This window comes from Empidonax traillii, unplaced genomic scaffold (genome assembly GCF_003031625.1).
Source record: "Empidonax traillii isolate 1590-97213 ecotype Southwest subspecies unplaced genomic scaffold, ASM303162v1 scaffold223:size1722714, whole genome shotgun sequence".
NCBI classification, from domain to species: domain Eukaryota; kingdom Metazoa; phylum Chordata; class Aves; order Passeriformes; family Tyrannidae; genus Empidonax; species Empidonax traillii.
The window spans coordinates 1,001,992-1,017,293 of record NW_020955416.1 but is presented as its reverse complement, the minus strand read 5'-3'; the positions used below and the strand labels follow the sequence as shown (position 1 = coordinate 1,017,293).

Below are 15,302 nucleotides of genomic sequence, written 5' to 3'. Positions count from 1 at the left end.
TTTAAATATAACTCTTTTAGATGCTTTTGTACTTGCTTTAGTCAACCCCAGAAGTGACCTCCTCACATAGCTTATGTGGACACCAGTAATATTCCTGTCCTGTGAGTCTCATAAGGCTTAAGCGTACAAGGAACAGTAGAATCTAAGAATTAATTTGCAGATGCAATAAAGCAAAAATTACAGAAAGATCTGTATGTCTGCAAACAGATAATGCTGTTACTACTGTTCATAAGAAAACAGCCTGTCTATCTCTGATTTCAAGCTATTATAAAAGTCAGAAATTCTGAAGATTGGTGTTTTTATATCTCTTGCATTTATATCTAGTTATGTCATGTTTCTTGGGCTAACATAAGCAGGTACTTCTCCCCAGGGGACTCTGAATAGAAACATTTCTGAAAGTGCAAAAAAAACTTACAATATCAAAGAAGACTTGGCAAACATCAATAGTGTTCAGCAGCTCACAGACATGGTCCTTGAAAAACAAAGGAATAACTTCAGTGTAAAACGACCTAATTAAATCATTTTTACAATGACTAGTGATGGAGCTTGAGTCTCCCTTCATTTGAAGAACAGAGCTACACGTTCAGCTATTTCATTACGTAGTTTTATTTCACAAACAGAGGGACCAAAACCTGATGTGACGAGAGGGCTGACACATTCGTGACACCTTACCTTAAATTCCATCACATCAACAAAGGTGAAGTAGTACAATGCCAGGTTCTTCAGAATCTCTGACTTCTCCTTCTGGAGCTGAGCAAGCTGTTGCTAAAAGAGAAACATAAAGAGGCACGCTGTTCTTAGAGGATCTTGAGCCAAGTGCTGAGCAGCAGCCCCTGTGAAGCGCAGAGGAACCACCGGGCTATGCAAAGAAGCTCTACCGTGGGTTTCTAAAGCTGAGGGTCTGTGTGTCTCAAACACACACAGAGTTCTCATTTTAACATCATTTTAACGGCTGCCAACTCTACTTTGAAGATAAAAGTCACATTAGTACACATTAGTACCAGAGTCATAGTGTTTAGCTCAGCTAGAGATGACAATGGGTAGTTAGGAAAACGGTGTTACCATATGTATAATTAGCAAAAGCAGAACAGGACATGAGCACAAATCAGTATGCCAAAAAAAAAAACCAAACAAAAATAATGACGTTACTTGAGGTGGGAGAAAAGAAGGCGGCAGGTTACAAACTCTACTACGGAAAAACAGTATGCTTTTAAATTCTGAACTTACCAAAAAGAATATCCAGGCAAAGCCACGTTAAGCATGCAAAATAAAATGTAGATACAAACATAAAATACAGTAACGGTTCTTGGACCAGTTCCATATAAACACAATAATACATTCAAACAAAAGCAACAAAATAAAGAAACAAAAGAAAAAGAAGCAAAACACTAGCACTAGAAACTGGTGGATAAAATGGAAAAGGCAAATGTGAATACAAAGGCATAAAATCGTTCACATGGATCTTTTTTACTATTTTTTTAAACAGACAATGAAATATCATTTATTTTTCAAAATCTGCTGGGGGAACCAGACACTTGGCCAACTTGGAACACAAAAAACTCCAGCTGCTACTGAACAGCTATTCTGTTTATCTATGTATTGCAGTCTGACAGCACTGAAGAATCCAATTATTTAACTTGCAATATCCAGCTATGAATTAAGTCTCCTTCCTGATACATGAATTGAATTAAAGAACTTGCAACACTCAACAAGAAAAAGTGCCCTCCAAAAAGCTGCAAGATTTTAAATCAAAGACTGATCAAGTCAAATAGGATTCTCTTCTCAAAAAGAGCAATCAGTTATAAGAAAGAATAAATAAATTGTTAGCTTATTTTCACTTGAGAGTTTAGAACTGAGAACGCTACCTCAGCTCCCTCTCTTTATAAAGCTGTGCTTTGTGGTCTCAGTTTTATGTAAAGCATTAACATCCCTCTAAATGCACAGAACAGACTGCCTGGACCACTACTGCATATCCCACGTAAAATAATCTGCTTCTCTCCTCTGAATTTTTAGAGGTGATGATGATTTTTAGAAGCCTTGAGCCATAAGGCTTCCACTGTAGCCAAGGAAGACAGGAATATAGAGAGTTATTAGCAAATTGGACTAACTCCTTTATAAAATACTCCTGCCTACTCTTACACCCCTGCAAAGGATCAGACTTTGAAGGCCTCCCTGATATATTATTGGAGTCTCTGTCACATAGCCATCAGCTGGGACTTAAATAAAAGAGTTGCAAGCACTCATGTTTACTTTGTAACTTGTCCTGATAAATCTCATGCACTAGGAAATGCGTTATTTCCATTTTAATCTATTTTTAAATGATGCTACTATTTTCCTACAGAGTTAAGATGATCATTCTTAGAATTCTGAGCGTTGAAAGGGTCAGAAAGGTTTTATTTAAAATAGTAGTATCAAAGTTTAACAATACATCAGCTGTGACCACTGTTAGATCTGTATGGGGCAAACAGCTCCATTCATAGAGCACAGCCTGATGGATGATGTTTAGAACAGCTTACAGCATGCAGTGTCTTGGATGTTTATTTGCATTTTTATCACTCAGGAATGTGGGTGTAGCTCTTTCCACACCCACTGCATCAAAACTTTCCATTACTAATTTCCCAACAGCTGTTGACAAACTGCTGGTGCTGTATCATTTTGTATTTGGTTTGAGGCTTTTTTTCCTTTGCCTGCAATTTATTATCAAACAGTTTTCAGTATCCAATAAAAGTTTTAAAATAGGATAAACTGAAGAAATAACTCTTAAAAACATTACTAGCATTAAAAGATTATTCTCTCTATAGCTAACCATGTCTTGCTGACTGATTAGATGGAAGTGGTTTACTTATTCTCTATAAATTTAAAGTACAAACTATACCAACAGTATTTTTGTTTAAAGAGGTAAATTAGATTTAAGACCTATGAAAAGCTGTAGAAATTTCAGTATAATATAGCGAGATTAAAAACCCCTGAAATAATTAATCTGAAATTATTTCTTTTGTCTATTAATAAAATACCACATCTCTGATCATATTTGAGTATTATTCACAAATCAGGATTTTAAATACCAGAGAGTGAAGCTACCACTTTGTGAAGTATATTACCCACAAGATATTCATATTAAACCCCCAACATCTTTACACAGTTGATTATGTACACAGAGAAAGCACATTAAAAGAAGCAAAAAACAAATCAGAAAGTGTAAGACAGACTCATTTAGAGCCTACATGAACAATGGCTCAGAGACAAGAGAGTAATGATGCAGACACTGGATATTAACCATGTGAATAAATACCAGCTTAATATCAAGGCTCAGGAGAAATACAGGACAACTAGAAAAGGTTGTCCAGAAAGTATTATGTGTGAAAAACCAGAGGATAACTGTACTCCTGCAATTTTTTGTCGTGTTTATTTGACTGGTAGCGGTAGTACGTAAATAAATGACTTATTTCATGGTCCAGGAAGAGACACAAGGGGAATTTTCTGCTTCTTGCATCATATTTCCTGCAAGTATGATCACTAAACACCTGTATTTATGTTCTACAATCCAACAGAGATACTACAATGTCCTCAGAGAAAACACCATCCACTAAATCTTACTAGCTGCAATATAAGCCCCAAAAATCAGCATTACAAATTCTGACTTAAAATTCTGAGGAGAGGGGTAAATCATCACTGTCAGTGTTCTTGCTGTCATTTATTACAGTCACTACACTTGCCACCTGTAGAGTCTTTAGAGGAAGATCAGAAGATCTGAAAAACTCAATCCATTTGAACAAAGTTCCATGTTTACAAAATCCATAGCAGAGCAGCAGGGAAAGATAGAAGGATCTAATCAAATGAAGAAAATTAGTTTTAAATTCTGTAAACTAACTGCAGATTGACAGGTGTGCCCTTGGTTTTCTTATTTCCAATTAAAAGCAGTCTCTGAAGTGCTGTGCTCCATATAAAAAGATGCAATAGAATATTTAACATGTTTACTAACTAATCTGTGGCTGCTGCAAAATCTATTTTTGGTTTGTTTTCATGTTCTTAGCACTAAGTTAACTGTTTTAAAAAGCAAACAGCCACCCACGATCCTCTACAACTGTTGCTGCCTCTGGGGTTGACCATATTATTAGTAACAACTGGAGCAGGGAGGCTCCTCTATATATAATCTGACCTACCTGTCAGCCATAACGAATGGTTTCCCCACTCTCTCACCTTCATTTACAATTTTAGCAAGTGTTTTTACAATTCATTTACAAACCTTACAATTTTTGGAATGCCCTGTCAAAAATACTGCTTAGGTAATTGTAAGGGGTGGGTTTTGTTTCTTTGTTTTTTTCAAGGCCAAGCTCAAGGCCAAGTGTCAACCATGAAATCAAAAGAGAGTTTTAATGGATGAAGCAAAGAGCTCAAGTATTACACACATTTACTCCTCTGCAGGTACTGCAGACACTACGAAGCAACAGGAGCAGGCACATGACTAGTTCGATTTGCCTTGGCAAGTGACTCATATGGACATTTACAGCAGTGTGCTACAATGATTTATTGCAAATAATGATAAAAATTACACTGTATTTGGATGCTACTCCATCTCAAATTCATGCCCAGTCAAAGGTTAAGCCATGAATATAAACGTGCTGTAAACACTGCTGACAGTGCTTACAATTTCAAATAAATCCAAGTTACATTATGAGAATTCTGTTCAGTCAAACACTTTAAAGGGATTTCAGGTTCTTACATTACTTTTTGGAACTACAAAGAAAAAATGTCAATTGCAAATGGCTGCTAGACTGAAAGATTTTACATATTATACTCCTGATTACATTATGGGATGAGTCATTTTAAGTCAGTCTTATGTAGGTAACAGCTGAAGACTTCAGACACCAGAACAGCAGGTATGGCTGTGTCAGAGCAAGGCACTACAGGAGCAATTCCAATTCTGAATTATTTTTTAGGGAAAATGTAGAGAAAATTGTATTTGTTGTACATAGTTTATTTCAGAAGAAACTGCAAAATATCGTTAATTTATCCTATTCTCAAGCATAAGAAATCTTCACTGTTTGTACAAAGCTGAAGAGAGAACAGTTACTCATCATCTCACTTGACTCATGCAGGGGGTACTCCCATACAATCAGCTGCTGCCTCAGAAGGTTCTGGAAAATCCATCTCCTTTGTGGTCCCTTCAGCACTCTGAACTCCCTGGGCAGGAGCAGAGCTGGGCAGGGCACGCCCTTACCTGGAGAGGGTTTTGGTTTTCATGGTCAGGAGGCCACTTACTTTGATGGTGGAGTAGAGGGAGTTGGAGTTTTATTGCTTAAGAAAACTGGAAGTTATTTGAAAAATCAAGTCTCCCATACATGAGATTTATCATCCCAGAAAGCTGGAGAAAAATGTTAAAATTTACTAACTCCAAGGATAATTTAAAGGAAACAGCTGTCCTATCTGTAATGACCATATAATTTCCTCAAAAATAAATGACTGTTTCCTAGTGAAAAAGGATTACCAACACGAGGCAGCACAGCTGAGATCTCAAAGTTATGTTTCCACAGAAGACAGTTTCTAAATTATCTTCATTAGTGCTGTGCAAATTATGGTTTTAAGAGCTTCAGCAGAAACAAGCAAATAAATGATATTTTCCTCGAGGCACTGTACCCCTTGCAGGGGCTGAAAGAAAGACTTGGAAAAAACAAATGATTATTTGTATTAGGTGTTTTGAAAAAGACTAATTACTGGAAGTACCTCTCACAAATTAAAAATCAAGACTGGTTATAAAGCATGTATTTCAATTTTTTGTTACAGAAGAAAGCATTTAATAAAAGCATGCATTAATGATTTCTAATAAGCTTTAGCCAAGGAGGTCCAGCCACTCTGTGCCCACAACACCTCTCCCACATTCAGCTAATTTGCTATATAAAGAGCTCACAATTAAGTGAAACTGTAAGCCAGAGAAAGCAGAGCAAGCACATACATTGGGATCTGAAAGGAAAAAGGCTACACAGTTGTAAAGAAAAGTTGAATAAAATGTCGAGTGAAATATTTCAAAACTAAAGATCCTCACTCAGGCAGGTGGAAATGCTCCCACAGCATGTACTCTGCCCCCATGTGATCTTATTTCCAGTCCCCACTGACACAATACAACAGAAAATTGGTGCAGTTAAACCAGGTAAATAAACCCTCAGGATATCATCTCCTCAGAAATTCAATGTGTAGTCAATACAAACCACAAAGGACTTGACATGAACAATACTGAGAACAAAGCTACGAGATGATGAGGATCTGAAAAGAGACATTTCTCCCACTAACCATCCCCTTAGAAACTTCCAAGTGATGCTTCACTGGGGTGCTCACTGCTGAGCAATGACTGAGCCTCAGCTTTTCCAAGAGACATTTCAAACTTTAAGAAGTTTTTCTACGAGGAAATTGCTGAGGGGCAAACTGAGTAAAAGAAAAACATATGTTCAAGAAAGAAGGCAGATATTCTCACTACTTGCCATATGTGGTGTTTGGGAAAGCAAAAAGGAGGCTACGGCTTCATCACACAAAGACACAGAGCTTCACCTGTGCAGGCAGCAGATTTTACAGACTCTACCCACAATCTACAAAAAAAATGTATGTCCTTTTCTCTGTGGCAAGAGCCTTGCCTGTACGCCATATAGGAGGGTCTAAAAAGCCTTCAGAAAAATCAGGCTGCTTCTGCATCCCTTACTTTGGAACTTTTCTTCTGATGCTAGACTAGGAAATTCAATAAAAATAAACACTACTCTGAGTCAATACAAGCACAATCAGACCACTGACCTGACCAAGAATGATGGTGCTAAAAAGCTTTTCAGAAGGCTTGTGTAGCTTAGAAGGCTTGTTCAAAACAAAGCTTAAGTCAATCTAAAATAAACAGTACAGTTTCCCCAAAATCAGAAGATACTTCTGTTTCCAAACAGGACTCTAAAATGTTTGTTTCTCACTTTCTCAGTCCTTCAAGTTTTTGCTTACACATATCCTTCCTTTGCAGATATTCCATACACTGTGCAGCAACAACTACACTGCTGGCCCATTTCCTCAACAGTTGATTTAAGAGCCCGGTCTTCAACCTGCACATTTTCAAGGTTATGTGGTTCACAGTGGTTACTGGAGAAGAAATGGCAACTGTATTTTTCACGGATAAAAATCTAAAAGCTATCAATAGCAAATGTAACATAATCCCTTGTTTCGACAGAACGAAAATTTAGGCATTTCAAGCTCATCTGATTACAGCAGACACTGCTCATATTCTTCAAAGTGTTGCTCATTTCTGAGACACAGAACACTGTAGAAGATGGTACCTGAGAGAAAACAAACAGCTAAAAACAGGGTAAAAAAAAAAAAAAAGCCAGCATTACCTATTCTCTAACTGAATGCAAACTTGGTTAGCAACATGACCTACTCACATGTCCAAAGAAATTACTAACAGTGTAGGTGCACAGTGCTAAGCAGTGTTTGGTGAACATATAAAATCCAAAAACCCTTCCTGAAAGGCTGTCCCAGAATTTTCACGGCAAGGAGGAAACACAGCTTACAGTTTCTCAACTATTTCCACTGCAGTAATCCTTTGTGATATTTCTTTAATTGATGTGTTCCTGTTCCAATAAGTTTCTTGCCCTTTTAAACCTCTGATGACCCATTTTCCTACTGAAGGAAGTCCCTGGTGTGCCCTCCTGATACATGGTGAGGTAGTTGTCGGCCAATGGCAGGAGGGAGAAAAAGGAAGATCAAGGAGGGGAACATCTTCCTGACCTTACACCTTTCTGAAGCTAAGGCTTATAAACAAAAGTGGATTTTACCTCAAACTAGAACTTTCTCTGCACATGACACGGCTTTTGTTTCATGAGGTATCTGTTATGGGTAAAGGTTTCTTTTTTGGGAGACACAACACTCTACAGGAAACATCTATAAATAACAAAGACAAGCGAACTGCCATCAGCTCTGACCACAGGAAGGAAACCCCAGCTGCCTATTGCTAGAGCTCAAAATCCTACTTTAAACTGTGCTCATACATAAGGAGGGTAGGCTTTTGTCAACTGGCTGGCTCATGGTAAATAAACACAAAACAACGACAAAACATTACGAGTGTGTCCTATTTTAGAAACTGTGATTGTCAAAATACAGCAAGTTAGCTTTGATCTCTTTCCACAAACTTTACAGCACCAAATCCTTAAATATCTATCATTAGTTAAGCTCCAAATGCACAGTCAACAACTGCAGACATTTAGAGCATACATGCAAATGCATTAAACAAATTCTATATACATCATTTTTTACTTTTAATAGTAGATCTGCCACTCAAATTTAGAGAATACAGAAGCATTTACCAAACATGGTTAAAAGGGCTTATTCTTTTTGCATAAATTTGATAAAGAAATTCCATATTTGTAACTCACACAATCGAATTCAATACAAAAATGAGCAATATTAAAGAGTACAAAGCATGTACAAGTTTTAAAGTGAGAAAGCACATGGTTATTGAAATTGTTTCCTCCATAAGGGAAAGTTTTTCTCTGTGTGTTTTGTTTTTGTTTGGTTTTTTTTTGTTGTTGTTGTTTGTTTGTTTTTTTCCCATTGCTATTACTGGAGGGATTAAATATAATTTTGAGATGGCAATGTAAAAGAAACTCATTATTCCCATTGTTCTTACCACTACCATTCTGTAGAAACCTGAATGCTTAAAGCAAGCCTAAAACCCCCAAGCACACGTGCACGTAGCTGCATGCAGGGAACATGCAAAACCCAACACCTACCTCCACTTTTCACCTTTAGAAAGAAATATAAGCAAGTAAAAAAAAAATAAAAAAAAATCTTTCCCTTGTCTTTCAAACTGAAACTGGAGAACAAGTGCACATCCCCTGCCAAAATGCCTACCTGTAATCCAATAATGTTAATCATCTCCAAAAGGCTACAGAGTCTAATTCAGCAATACTGGCTCGCTCAGAAATGTGGAATATAATTTACCACTGGAACTGAACTCACTGTCTCAAAAGGAAACAATTGTATTTCCCCGGTTTTGTACTTCATGAGATTTCTTCTTATTGATTAAAGCACTCTTTTTTCCCACAGGGACTGACCCCATGGGCAAGAGCACCTGTAAAATACAAACATCTTTTCCCACTGGGCAACCACAGGTGTCCTTTACTGATCGCTGGTCAGGACACATCACAAATAAAGTTATGCAACTTCTATCTTCTGCAGGCAGTCTGGTCACCAGGAATTTCTCCTGTTAAAGTAAGGCATGGTTTTTTTCATGGATTTCTTCTCACTGACCATTCTTTGAAACAGAACAGAAGAGAGCAGGCAAAAATAAAACTAGAAAGTTTCCTACCCTAACAAAACCCACCCAGAGTTACAGAGTAATATTCTCTCAGGCATTTGAATCAACAGCTATATTCCAACTGCAACTGTCAGTCTCTGGTGCTTCATCAGAACATGTAAAACCTCTCAGATTTGAGCAACAAGTGGTGAAAGGGTATTGAGAAAAATACGTATACAGTCATTGGTTACTTACATTGTTGTTGCGTGTTTCTACTGCTGGAAACTTCCTGACTATGAACTTGACAGCAGATTCCAGGTTTTTGTCAATAAGATAGGATGGTTTGGCTTTGGGGTCACCACATGCCTATAAAAAAAATACAATAAAAAGTGAAGTAGAAACACAATCATCCACCTAAAGCTAAGTGATAGTTGCAAATCTGAAGACAAACTAGAAAGATTCTTTTTCTGTTTGATTTTTTTTTTTTTTTAGTGAGCAGGTGATAAAATGAAAGGCAAAGTGCAGGGACTGTCACAGCTGAAATATGCAATGGGAAACAGTACAGAGATGCTCTTCTACTGAAAAAGATGCATGGAAGTATCAAAGCAGTTAGTGCAGAACAGCAGTGAGGGAAAAAACTCAATCCTAAAAAAAGGAGAAAAAAAAAATGGTTTCCTTTTAACGCTATTCCTGGTTTGAGGTAGTGTTGTATTCATCTGGAGTTAACAAACTGTTAGAAAATTCAGTCATGTCATCATCCGTGGAGGACAGTGCTGGGCACATTATATGATTCAACTATCCTTTGTGAAACAGAACTGAACACCCCACCACCAATCTGCGTTGAATTTTTTTTCCAACTGTTCAGTGCAAGACAACTTTCCATCCCGCAGCCAAACCACCGATACTTGCCTAAAGCAGCCTATTCCTTAGGTTAAGAAGGGAAGGTTTGCTCGTGTTCTTTACTCCTAGAGCAGCATGGGCCATGCTTTAAAAGCAGGAATCGAGAAGCTTCATTAAATTTTGATGTGAAGTCGCAGCACTAAGTGTTAGGTCTCTCAAATAACTTACGTAGGCAGATCAGAGCAGCTTCTGTGGACAAAGGACTGAGGAAGCACCTGCTGTTGGCGGCTCCAGTGCATGCTGTCAGACACACCACTACTTCTCTACTACTCTGACTAGCCAGCCATGCCAGACCGTTCAGTTTGGAGGAACACATGAAAAGCAGCGTTACTTACATGACAGAGTTTGCGCTCAAACTGTGTTTGTCTCAAATATTGCCTTAGTTTTTATTTTCCTCACGGGGATTGGCAAAGGAGTTTCGTGTCTCATGCAAAACTAAATTACATGCTAGGCGTTCCTACGCAACAGAGGGGATCGAATGAGGCAGCTCTTTAAAAACTCTCCCACATTGCTTTCTATGACCGAGTTGTGGACTGTAGAGACAGAAGTCATGGAGTATGAGACCGATTCTGAAAGCGGGCAAGCGGGCAAAGGGAAGGTGAAAAGCTTTGCAAACCTTCCAAACTTGTCCTTGCTGGGAAAGCAGTGTAATAAAAAGAGAGAAAAATTACATATAAACAAATTACTCTTAAATTCTAAAGTATTACATTTAAGTGAACTAATACACTATTACCTACATCCAAGAGAACATTATGACCACCTGTTACTCTAGGTAGGACACTTTCTACTGGATGGTGATTATTCTAACACTCACAAACAACTTCACAGGTACTTATCAGAATTCTACTATTGTGCAAATCACTGCAAATATACTGAGACATGTAACTACTAATAGTATTTCCAAACTAAGTTCAGGTAGGGAGAGAAAACAAAGAGTTAACAGACATCACATGCAACTACAGGGGAAAAAAGGAGAGAAACTCAGTGAAGTTTTACATACCTGAAAAAGAAACGGTAGCCAAGAAAAAAAACAAAAGAGTCATTATTGTAAGTTTCTAAAATGTTTACCGGCAGTACATGACCATCATGAGGTATACTAACGTACTACTCTAATATCAAACCTCTCATATTTGCTAATAATCCCAAAGATACGATATTTTAATAAAATTTAGTATCTATTATACAAGAATTTATAATGAAAATAAATTCAGCAACATTCACAGCATCAGTTAGATATTAAACAGTTGCTTTGATATCCTTAGAGCAGCAAACAACACGTGCCACAAGAGATCTATTCTGTACACACTTTTAAGTCTTTATACAACTTCCAAAGTAAAAGCTATACTGTAAATAGGCATTAAAAAATTAGACAATGCACTTCAGATTTATGAAGTTCTAATTAACTCCATGTTGTGGGTTTGTCAGAACCTTCGCCAGATTATTTCAAGTTGTTGTTCTTGCCACACATCATGCAAGTTTCTCTATCAAAAGAAAGATTACTGAAACAACTTAACAGACATGTATTTGTGCCCTGTTAAATTCCAATATGGTTGCTGTTACACAGGAGACAACAAATCTGCCACTGTTGACTTCATAAATTTTGCAGTCTGAATTAAAACACTCCTTCCACATACACTTCTTATTTTTCCTAGCAACAGATGTTTTTCTTCCTATAAATAAGCTCTCTGAAATATTTACTACAACTTAGATTCTACCCAGGCCCTTATACACAGATCATTCACACGGAAACAGACCTCTGAAAACACCAACATGCACAACCTCCTGAGGCTTCAGGAATTCAGCTGCTACCCTCAGTTTAACTGGCATTCTTCTCAGTATACATAATGTGCTCCTTCTTTACTCCTTCCCACTGTTTGTTAGCTGACATCACACTTGAAGCAACTGTAATTCTTCCTACCAATAAACTACCCTAGACTGATTCGTAGATAAGAACATTCCTGCAAGGTGTTAAAGGTATCCTTCACACACATCAAAATTCCAGCTTCTGGAAAGCTGTGCGAGCTGTATGTGGACTGAATGGACAGAGGATGGGAGACATCACTGAGCGAGTAGGTCAGTGCCATTTTCTTCACTCTTCTATGTTCCACAGCAGCTCAGCTCCTCTCTAAGAACTGGCATTAACTGATGTTGTTAGCTGTTGTTGCATCAGTGAAATTTTCATCAATGCTGTTGCCTGCATTCAGCATCACATCTAGAACAGTCTGTGCTAAACCACTTCTAAAACGGTGAACAGATCTGTGAAGCTCAAACTCACTGTGGTTCACTCTAGAAAGCACAACAGAATGAACACACAAACCCCAATCCCAGCACTTCTGCACAAGTGGGAAGGTGTGGGAAGGCACACACATAACCACAACCCTGTGCTGTGGAAAGAACAAAGCCACTGAGAGCAGCAGTCTCAGAATGCAGGTAAGAAATGCAGCTTTAGCTTTCAGTAGCTGTATTAGTCAATATAAAATCCCCTGTCAGTGCTGTAATGGGCAGGAACGTTGTGGTAGAACACACAAAGATCCCTTGGCCATACACAGCTCTCCAGCATCACGTAGAATTCTGAGCATTAGCCAAAACCAGTAGCCCTTTTTTAATCAGCCTCAGATACTACTTTTTCCCCTAAGCGGGATACAATAACCTTCCTTCATTTCTTATTAAAAAAACCCCAATGAAACAAAACAGAAAAAAATCCAAAACAAAACAAACAAACAAAAAGTTCCCGCCAAACCAATCCAGAATGTCTGCCTTTTTTTTTTTTTTTTTTGAGAACAGCCACAGTTTTTGAGCATCAAAAAGAATTTCACAAATTAAAAATGTTCTTACTAGTGCAGCATTCCTGGAATACAGCTCTGAAGCTACGGGATTCCAGCTGCTTCAGCCCCGAAATGTTATACTGAAAGAATCTCCCAGCAGTCAACTCTGACTTCTTTTGTATATTACTAAACAGCTGTCAAGCAGTTATGCTGAAGAGGATGATGCCAAGCTACAATTAGAGACTAATCTAAGTAATTAAAAATTTTTTCAATGGACTAAAGCACTACAGCATTTTTTTCCACAGCACTTAAGAAGAGTTCTCTGCTATGATAAGCTCCCAACTTAGTGAAGAGTGATTCTGTGCATCCAACCCCTAACAAGAACAATATGATTTTTACAGCTAATAGCTTGGTTGAGAACACTCACTTGCTATCACCATTGGCACAGGCATCAAGCTTCAGAGAGATGGGACTACATCACTGGTTAGAGATGCTTCATTATGCCACGTTTTGAATTAAACCAGCATTTTCCTACCTGTCCTAACAAGGTAAATACTATATTATTACTATTTAAAAAAATCAGACTCTCTTCCTCACTTGATGCTATGAGGTTCTTCTGTACTAACTTCACTTTGACAATGAAGAATACTACATATATTTACTTTCTAGGTTGTACTCACTCAGAAGATGCCATCAAGAACACATTCAGCAACAAAAATCTTCTTCAGGCCTACATTTAAGTAGCCTCTAAAGAGCAAAACAGAATCCAGTTGAAGTGGCTTTGGCCCAGAATACATTGACTTTATGAGACAGCAAAGAGACCTTTTGCCCAAATATCGTTACAGCTCTCACTGCAAAATCTAAGCTTAATATTTTACCTCCTGGTTGAGGGCAGAAGATATCTGTATCCTACACATATCCAGCTGAACTGACATAAATAAAGGGAAGTTCATGTTGAGGTACAATCACTGTCAGGAGTCAGCGCCTCCAAATTGCATTAAGAACCCTTAAACTTCACTCATGCCTCAACATAAACCTCTCACTTACCCTTGAATAAGAACACTGGGAGTCACTACCTGAGTTAAGTGGTGTAGAATGGTGAAAAAGCCTAAATATTTTCCTTTATTACCAGCAGGGCTATCTCCCAACGAAAGAGAAACAGAGCCATTTGAATCAATAATTTGCTATTTTCATCCCCCAAGCCTCCTACCTCAGCAGATCATCATAAATCATATTTTGCAGCAATTTAACATGGATTTCTTACTTCCAGAGGTCTTGATTTACTGTTACTGCAGATTTGAGATAAAAAACTACTGAGTACAGTTCCACTGGACTGTGACAACATATACAGAAATAATCACAATCAACAAATCACCTCACCTTCAAATTTCATTTGCAAGTGATTCTGCACTAAAAACCTACGTGAATTTAACCAGGAAATGGATGGAATTTCAATGATAACAAAAACTATGCCATCCCCCGAGTTAGTACCTGCACTGGTAAATGGAAATACTCTTAAGATTTCCTGTATGAACAAATGGGAAAATCTCCTGTATGTCCCATTTACAGTTTACTACAGCACGTTCTCCTGACACGCCTGAAAGGCAGGCACATTAAAACTGTTCTTCCCTTGGAAGAGCTGCTGGCATTAAAGACTTCACCCTAAATTGTCTCTAAGTTTGCATGCCTGGTTTGCAGCTATGCATCCTCTAAATTACACTAAATAATAAAAGGCAAAGAATCATTCAAAGAGACATTTTCACCACTAACTCCATACTACCTATTACACATTCTTTGTTTCTGCCACGCATTTAAAGCTGAGATTATCAACTGGCAACCTCTAGTTTTGAAAAAGCAAAATTACTGTGAAGGAGAGAGCGGTGAATAATCAATAAAGAGCTGATTTGAATAGTGGTTCACAATACATTTGCTTTAACCCCTCTGATCAAGCCTATCCCAACTGCTTGGCTGCATTTTAGGTTTTGCGGAAGCCCAAATTCATTCTTAAACAGGCTGGTCCCAGATAAGCTTTGTGAATGATACTTGTACAAAAGGTAAACCCGTATCTTGATACAAAGTATGCTCATAGTTTCAACCACAATCTGGAAGCAGAAGAAAGCATATAATTTTTGGACAGTCTCTAAAGGTCTTGGACATATCCAAAATGTGGCTCAAAAGTATTAGAAAATTTAACAGCTATTGCACTTTTCGTTCACCAAGGTTCAAAAGTCTGAAAGATAATGTACTTTCATATTCATTTAAAATTACAACTGAAGGTTTTAAAAGTCAGTCCAATGTTTCATAGAGCTAAGCAGGACATCTTCCCTGCTACTACTCATTACCTGGTGTGTGTTCAACCCCAAAGTATATACTTTATT

The 15,302-nt window shown here is 37.8% G+C and overlaps 1 protein-coding gene across 6 annotated transcripts in view; it reads right to left on the bottom strand.

Annotated features, from left to right (window-relative positions):
• NCKAP1 (NCK associated protein 1) overlaps positions 1-15,302 on the bottom strand; it is a 61,466-nt gene that overhangs the window by 39,768 nt on the left and 6,396 nt on the right. For 3 of the 6 annotated variants that reach the window (XM_027887879.1, XM_027887878.1, XM_027887883.1), the window contains exons 2-5: positions 10,776-10,793; positions 9,515-9,625; positions 673-765; positions 416-472 (exon numbers count right to left, since the gene is read on the bottom strand). In XM_027887879.1, coding sequence (XP_027743680.1) covers positions 416-472; positions 673-765; positions 9,515-9,625; positions 10,776-10,793 — 279 coding nt within the window. The remainder of the gene's footprint in view (positions 1-415; positions 473-672; positions 766-9,514; positions 9,626-10,775; positions 10,794-15,302) is intronic. The other 3 variants (XM_027887880.1, XM_027887882.1, XM_027887881.1) reach the window with 3 other exon arrangements.